Source organism: Festucalex cinctus, chromosome 12, assembly GCF_051991245.1.
Source record: "Festucalex cinctus isolate MCC-2025b chromosome 12, RoL_Fcin_1.0, whole genome shotgun sequence".
NCBI lineage: Eukaryota > Metazoa > Chordata > Actinopteri > Syngnathiformes > Syngnathidae > Festucalex > Festucalex cinctus.
The window spans coordinates 20,918,719-20,927,131 of record NC_135422.1 but is presented as its reverse complement, the minus strand read 5'-3'; the positions used below and the strand labels follow the sequence as shown (position 1 = coordinate 20,927,131).

General features: G+C 45.3%; 1 protein-coding gene across 1 annotated transcript; it reads right to left on the bottom strand.

Annotated features, from left to right (window-relative positions):
• Positions 1-150: 150 nt before the first annotated feature.
• LOC144031359 (calmodulin) lies at positions 151-7,959 on the bottom strand. The gene is made up of 6 exons (XM_077538424.1): positions 7,831-7,959; positions 2,050-2,080; positions 1,346-1,489; positions 1,148-1,254; positions 942-1,077; positions 151-863 (listed from the first exon to the last, which is right to left on the bottom strand). The coding sequence occupies exons 1-6, from the start codon at positions 7,831-7,833 to the stop codon at positions 835-837; spliced, it is 450 nt and encodes a 149-aa protein (XP_077394550.1). The 5' UTR covers positions 7,834-7,959; the 3' UTR covers positions 151-834.
• Between the last annotated feature and the right edge of the window lie 454 nt (positions 7,960-8,413).

Below are 8,413 nucleotides of genomic sequence, written 5' to 3'. Positions count from 1 at the left end.
GACCGGATTGTGCAACAACACATTGTGTGCTGCTCACATGGACTACGTGTGTTATCGGGTCTGAGATTAGATCGCCTCCCAGATGTTTTCTACCATCCTTCCCATCGAAAAGATGCCACATCAGATGATCACAAAGGCACAAAAGAAGTGTTCAGTTCATGGTCTTTTATTGGAAAAACAATGTCAAGAAGATAGCATATACAACTTGGAATGCAGGTCAATTGAACTCAACAGAACAGTTGGACTGGGTCGGGCCTCGCCGTAACACACACATGCACGCACACACGCATACTTACACACCTGAAGATAGACATGCCACACAGCACAGACCCGCTCCCTATTCAAATAAAACAAACATACCCATTAGTCGATAAAAAAAAAGTTACCCAGCATGCTTCAGTGATTAATACAGATTCATACCCCACCTCACCCACCCACAAATCAGACACCCGGAAAAGCCCTCATGACGTGAGGACCCCCAAAAGGTAAACAGCTATCCTGTCACACCACAAGCAGTCTGGAGTGGATTCTTTCTCCAGTTTGACTCGCGACGCGAGCATGTGGCCCAGCTAGCTGCATGCGTGAAGAAGACGAAGAAAGTAAACAGGAAGTCAGAAGAAAGGCAAAGAGGCAGAACCAGGAAGCAGACGGGCCCCTGACCAGATTGGGGGGGGGGATTACAAACCGGTTTATGCATGGGTATAACGTGCACAGTTTTGACATGTGCCAACATTCATGTTCAAGTTGCATATACACAAATGTATCAGTTAAATGCAGATTTTTGCGAGAGGTAAGTGAAACATTTGACTGATTGTTTGTGGCTGTGCGTCCGCTTCATTTGGAAGTCATCATCTTGACAAACTCTGCAAACACAAAAAAAACAACAACATGAAATGCGTGGCGAACAGTAAATGAGAGTCGGGAGCAAAATGGTGGCGCACCTTCGTAGTTGACCTGCCCGTCTCCGTCCAAGTCGGCTTCTCTGATCATCTCGTCCACTTCCTCATCCGTCAGCTTCTCGCCCAGGTTGGTCATCACGTGACGCAGCTCCGCCGCACTGATGAAGCCGTTGCCGTCCTGTTGACGTGCGCGCGCAAATTAGTTGCGGGAAAACGATGACGGAGGAGAGTGAGTGAGTCGGACTCGCCTTGTCAAAGACCCTGAACGCCTCCCTGATCTCCTCCTCGCTGTCTGTGTCCTTCATCTTCCTGGCCATCATCGTCAAGAACTCCGGGAAGTCGATCGTCCCGTTGCCTACGAGACGGGAATAAAAAAACAAATAAATCACACGTGATTCGGAAATAAGGAAAAAGGAGAACGCGGTGTGAAGTTGGAGGCGACGTACCGTCGGCATCCACCTCGTTGATCATGTCTTGGAGTTCGGCCTCGGTGGGGTTCTGACCCAGCGACCTCATGACGGTGCCCAGTTCCTTGGTGGTGATGGTGCCATCGCCGTCCTTGTCGAACAAGGAGAAGGCCTCCTTGAACTCTGCACGCATGTCAACCAAGCAAACATTTCATCAAAAAAAAACAAAAAAACTCATCATCTCTTCTCACCAGGGTCGGAATATGGTAACTTTGCATTTGAAATTCCAGTTAAGTTTTGCTTCATGTTGATTTTTCTTTTTTTTTTTTTATTCAGTTAGTTGTCATTTGAGTGTTTTTTTCCTGAAAATGCTTACCTTTGATTTCATTTTCATTCATTTTACTATTAGTTTTTTATATGTGGAGTATATGACAAAATTAAGAAAAAACTCACATATAGTGTAATAAAGTAAACTATAATTCCCAAACAACTGTTTGACCTTCTTTTTACAATGTTGATGCACAGCAATACCAAATACATTCAAAATGAACCCCAAAACCTCCTGTGCAATATTGACAAAGACCAAAATAAAAGGTGCTATATTTAGAGTTAGTTGTAGTTACTTTTATAAGAGTAATATATAATTTCAGTTAGTTATGTATGTGTTTTGTAAACACACATTCCATTTCAATAAAGGGAAATATTTTCTTTTCATTAAGTGAATGAAGTGAGTGCTTTCTTACCAGCAATCTGCTCTTCTGTTAGTTGGTCAGCCTGCAGCAAAAAACAAAACAAAAAACAAACAGGAAACGCTATCTTTCAACAACAATATTAATACAGCCATTTCAAGTTTGAAAATGCAAACATTTGACTGATTTATTTCGTTTCCATCCATTTTGGACGGCAGATGAACTGCAGTCTTTGGGTGACAGATTTTCTCCCAGTGATTTACAAGCCTTTGATTTTCGATTCCGTTCAGGATTTCACGCAGTACCAATTTTAATTGTATTATGGAAGACATTATTAGAAGTACCAATGCCAGAAATAGTAGAAACCTCTTGCTCTTACTTGGTGCATTAGTATGGGGAAAAATTGAATATTTACATTTAAAATTGAATCCAATGCAATTACATTAATCATGTATGTTTTATTGAACATAACCTGATCAAAACAATAAATAAGAATTGAAATCAATTACAACCACAGCACTGTAAATATCTTGGGCTACTCTGAATACCACAAGAGCACATTTGAACAAGTTTTTGAACGCCGTACATGCTGCCTCAGGCATATTTCTGTGGTTTCATTTGTTGTAAAATAAATTTCCCTGTGACGCAAGAAGGCACATTAATTGATGTCTTTTATTAAAAGTATTGATTCGTAGTTTTATGAATTGCCAAGTCGGTCCTTGACCACAGCGCTCGGCAAGTTTTCTGGGGGAAATCCTGGGCCAGAAGCGGGGTTACACCCTGGAATGGTCGCCAATCAATATTCGGAGAAATCTCACATAAGCACAGGAAGAAGACGCAAACTCCAGCGAGGAATTAAGGCGACAATGAGTGAAAGATGGCAACCAACAGAAGCCACATAACTTCTCAGTTTGGTATTTGAAAGACGCCCAGTGAGTTAAGCACTTTGTTGGGTTATTTTGCAACGGCGGATTAGATGTCTGTCATGTGTGCTAGAAACATTTTTGGCAGGTCAAAAACAAAAAGTTTTTTTTTTTTTTCCCATGTAAACAAACTCCAAATTCCAGGAATCACGAAATCAGCTGGTAGTGAGCAATAAGAAGATAGCAAGCACAACCTTGAGTCCCTCAAAGTGGATATCGGTGAGGTCGGTCACCAGCTTCAACGCTTTGGGTTCGCTTCTTTTCTTGCCAAGGCCGCTTTGGCGTAAGCGCCCGCCCCCTTTCCGCTGCTTGGGATCCCCGCCTCCGCTTTGGGCGCTCAGGCCATCCAGCGTTCCCCGAACGGCTGCCAAACTCTCGGCCAGGCACTCCACCTGCTTGTTGGAGCCGACCAGCTGCTTTTTCAGCTCGGCCAGCTCGGCTTTGGCGGCGCGCAGGTCGTTCCTGGCGTCCTGCAGCTCTCGCATCAAAGCGTCCACGCGGCCGGACGAGCACTCCATGAGCATCTGCAGGAAGGCCCTGTAGTTCCTCTCCTGCTGTTCGAGGAGTTGCGTGTACAAGTGCTGTTGCTCGTCCAAGAGGTCGTAGACGGACGACAGGCTCACTAACTCGTCCCCTATCGGGTACAGAGTGACCTTTTTGGGCAACATTATGAGGTGGAGAAAAGGGCAGCGTTGCAGGTCTGGGAAAATCAACCACTGAATGGCGAGGCAAAATGAGCAGACACCGTCCTGCCTGAGCTACACCTGACCTGAGTTTGGGTGTCAAACTTTTGACAAGTTGGCAAAGCCTCCACCTCCATTTCAAGCGGGTGTGAGCGCCACGCAATGACAGCTACAGTTGCATCTCCTGGAGAGGATCGGTTGGCGGGTAATCGGAGCTGCTAGACACAACGAATGGGAGGAAACTCAACACAGGTGGGCACACGACGCTGTCGTCCGTCCGTACGGGGCTGTCAGACCACATCACGGCCACGTCCGTGCCACGCGCAGGCCGGAGGGATGATAGAATGGCTGCAGATGGACGCCAAGGGTGGCAAATAGGTGAAGTTGCTGCTAAACGTGCTCGTGAATTGGACTTTGAAAACAAACAACCAATGAGAATGTGCCCATTCAAAGCGTGTTTAGTGACTTTTCTGACTTTTTTTTAGCAAGTATGAAATGAATCAATTAAAAAAAAAAGAGAGAGTGAGAGAAAGAGAAAATCACACCAATGCTATCGGTGGTCCTCGTGTTGGCAACAGTCTTATTTCCTGTAAGGTGGAGGGAAGATGGGCATTTGACCTGGCAACAATTTGGAAGTCATTAGTACAGCTAATAGCTGGGTGGGGTCACATTCACAGTGTAAGGGTAGAGTTCACCAGTCGGCGAGATGGCGAACTCAGTAACAGGGTTAGGTCTCACTAGGAACACAGGCGTGACAATCGGGGGCCTCTTCCCACCGGGCTTGGTGTTCTGGGGTACCGCCCCTCCCCCAGTGCTTCCTCCTCTGCTTCCCTCCCTGCTGTTCCGCCCTTCCACGCGGCTGGAGGTGGGGTGGGCGCGGATTCCCTCTCTGCGCTGCTGCCCGGCCCCCCTGGCACCGGTTCCCGGGGGCGGGGGTTCCGCGTGTGGCAGGGGGGTGGGGTTTTGGGGAGGGCAGGCGGGGTTGGGGGGTGGGTGGTGGTGTGGGTAGCTGGGGGGGTGCTGGGGGGTTGGGGGCCGGGGGGTGGTGGGGGCTGGGTCGTGGTGGGTGGCGGGTGTGGGTTGGGCGCGGGGGAGGGGGAGGTCGTAGGGGGATTGGGGGCTGTGGGCTGGTGGGGCGCCGTAGGGGCCTGCTGGGCCTCGTTCTGCGGCGTTGGGCTTGGGGCGCGGGCCAGGTCGGGGGCGCTCCAGGCGTCTGTGTTGGCTCTCCAGCCGGTGGCCGCCCGGGGTGCGTGGGGGGTTGTGCCACATGTGCCACGGCTTGGGGGATACTCGGGGGGCCGTGCTCACCTTGCTGGGCTGCCGTCGACGGCTCCCCTCTTTGGTGACGGCCTTATGCATGCCAGATCCATCACACCAGCATCTACTGAAATTCAAACAGAATTCGCTTCTCCCTCCCACTGCTCATTGAATCAGTGGATGCTGGAGTCTGTGGACCTCACTCTGCTTCATCTATCCTTCCCTCATTCCTCTCTTTAGTTCTTCCTCTGGTCTCTTGAGATCTCCTTCATTTGTTGAAATTTAGAGGTTTCTGGGGTTGGCGTAAGACTCTGGTTTTGTAACCATGTGAGTGGCAGGTGGTGTTTAGCTGGTGCTGGATTTCACTTTAATTTATCTTTCTTCCCTTTAACCTTTCCTCTGGTCTCCTGACCTTCAGAACTTCACGACTCTGGCGAGAGTCTGAAGTACCCAGTTAAGGTGAAGGGTAATGGGATTTTTATTAGGTTTTAGGTGAACTAATGAGTACAAATTTACACAAATTCACAGCGCATGCGCACATACATGCACACACATGCACACAAATGCGCACACACACAAAAAAAAGAGAGAGCGCAATGATGATAAGATGTTGAATCGGTAAGACTGTCGAATGAACAATTATGAGCTCTCTCTTGAAGAAAAAAAAAAAGAACAGCTAATAGCTGTTTGTGGTCGTAATGTCAGCGTATTTAAAAATATTGGGAAAAAATACAGAATTTTTTGTAAATGTACATTTTTTAATTTATTTCATAATTACAACACATCACATCTACACAAGTTCCATCTTATTAAAACAATTACAAGCTTCTCCTTTCCAAAAAGACATCCATCCATGATCTGAACCACCTATCCTCAGAGTCGCTTGGGTCGCGAGCAGGAGCCTATCCCAGCTAGGCAGGGTACACCTTCAAGTGGTCGCCAGCCAATCAGAGGGCACACATAGACGAAAAAACATTCACACGCACAATCACACTTGGGGACAATTTAGAGTGTTCAATGAACCAACCATGCATGTTTTTGGAATGTGGGAGGAAACCGGAGATTCCTGGAGAAAAACCAAGGCAGGCACGGGGAGAACATGCAAACTCCACACAAGAAGGCCGAAGCTCGGACTCGAACCCGCTACCTAACGCTGTACTAACGCTGTCATTATAGAATATTTTTTAGAATGGATTCATCTATCGATTACTGTTAATATGCTGAAATGAGGATTTGGATAATTTTAAATTAAAAAATGGCTCCAAATGATGACTTGACTATTTAATTGTCAATTAATTTGATAATTGATTACTTGGAGGTCCATTCTCCAGGGCCACGTGTCCCACGATTTGATAAGTCAATCATCTTTATTTATATAGCGCTTTCAAACAGCCTTAGGACTGCTGTACATGGATATCAATGCCTTATTAGGCTTTTATTTTGAAATTGTCCCTTGAAAGCAATCGTTGTAGCGGCTGGCTTGACTTCAACTTTCCGACAGGAGGATGGCCTGACCACAGTCATGCTGACTGAGCTGCAATGTTTGCTATGCAAATGCGTAATGGCTCAATCAAATATGGAGCACGCGTGAATATTTCCAGTGCGCATGCACACCACTTATGTGTATTCCGTCTAATGGTAAATGTTTTGTAAATTAAGTTGATTTGAGAGTGGTTTTACTTTATTTTAGTTGTAGGCTATTATACAGTAACTTATCGCTTATGATAGGAATGTTAAACATTTTACATTAAACAGTGCCTTTACTGTTAAAGGTTTTACGGTTGCAACAGTTTAAGATAATACTTTACTGATCTTTAGAGGGGAAATTCAAGTATTGCACGAGTGCAGACTAAAGCAGTTTAAAACAGATTAACAAAGGAGAAAATATGGAATGAAAAACTATCGTTATTTTATTATTATTATTTAAATAGGCTCAGGTTACAAGTGTTCATTATAGTAGCAGACAAAAACCAGGCATTGTGTTGATGAGCCTGGAATGAAGATAAAGACTTTATTTACATTTGGGGGAAACTGGTTTGGATAAAAACCACTTCAAAGGCAAACAGTACACAATGGCTTACATCTGGTTTATACTTGAATTAATAATAATAATAATAATAATAATAATAATAATAAATTCAATTTTTGTAAATTGTAACAGATCAATCGATCGATCGATCGATCGATCGATCGATCGAGAGCTCGGATCAGTCCCATATTTGAAGTTGTTTTGCCACACTTGTCCAACTGGTTTTGGAGAGGCTTCCCCAGATCCAGCATGCTGCTGCAGTTTTAACCAAACCGGTTTTGAGGAGTCATTTTTTATACATTAGGCGTGTTAAACATCAGTCGGTTAGAAAGAATTCAAGGTGGCAACGAACTGCACGCCTAACTGTCCAAAAATGTACAAAGCGATTAAATATGTTCAAGAGACAACTTCAACTGAATGCCATTCAATTATACACAGGAGTGACATCACACCTGTATGATCTTGCATGTTCCTATTTACACTTTACACATACATGGTTCCTTCCAAGCAAACTTTAGGAGCTGTACTCTGTGTGCAGTGTAACCAAGTCATGAATATAGCAAAAAGATCATAACTCAAACAAGCCACTATAAAAATACTTCAGCTGTATAATAATACTCAAAAAGCCTCTCCGTTTATTAAATTGTCATTAGGAATAAAAAAAAATTATATGTGGGGCGGTGTAATTATTACCGAATGAGATTAACAAACGTATGTCAATATTTTGATCAATCGGGGAACTTGATTGATCGTTGGGACACGCGGAAATTGGAATGAATGGCGGGCAGTCGAGAGTTGTGAGAAAGAGCGAAAGCATTCGTAGCAAATAATGGTACCCATCCGCGGACAGACACAAATGTCGCGCTTTATGCCGAATTTTTGAGTTAGACCCGTGCGTCACATCTTAGTAGGAGAGGTAGTAAAGTTTCTTCAAGATACTCACCATAGGTGTTGCACTTGCGCGGGCTTGTCTGCTGGCGCTACTGGCGGAGAGCAAGTGGATGTTTGCTAGTGAACCGGGCGGCTCGGAGGCGGGGAGGCGAGGCGAATCACTCCTCCACTCTTCAACGTATTCCTCCGCATTGTACCGAGGCTTCTCCCGCTTCACGCTACAAAACACTTGCCGCTGTCGTTAATAACAACAGGGACTTCACATCTTGAAATGTCTTCTTTTATATGCCAATAAACCTCGAGTTTTATTTCTATTCACTTATCCCGGAACTCTGTCAACTCCTGAAGCTGGACACAGGTGTGACATGACCGGGAACCCCCGCATAGTGGGTGGCCCAAGAGAAGGCTGATATTGGTTCATATACACACATGGTTCCTTCCAAGCAAACTTTAGGAGCAACTTCTTTTGATCATATCCTACTATGCTGCATTTTCACACTCGGGTCACAGGTGAGGTGAAGGCTAACCTTGCTCACCTTGGGCGAGAGGCGGGATACACCCTGGACTTGACCCAAGCCAATCAATCACAGGGCAAATATTGACACCCAACCATTCCAACTTTTTCAAAGTGGAAG

Excerpts from the sequence above, each read along its gene's own strand:
- LOC144031359 (XM_077538424.1), bottom strand. Across the intron at positions 1,490-2,049 it reads AACAGAAGAGCAGATTGCTG|AGTTCAAGGAGGCCTTCTCC; the intron begins GTAAGAAAGCAC and ends ACATGCGTGCAG. Across the intron at positions 864-941 it reads CGGGCAGGTCAACTACGAAG|AGTTTGTCAAGATGATGACT; the intron begins GTGCGCCACCAT and ends TTGTGTTTGCAG.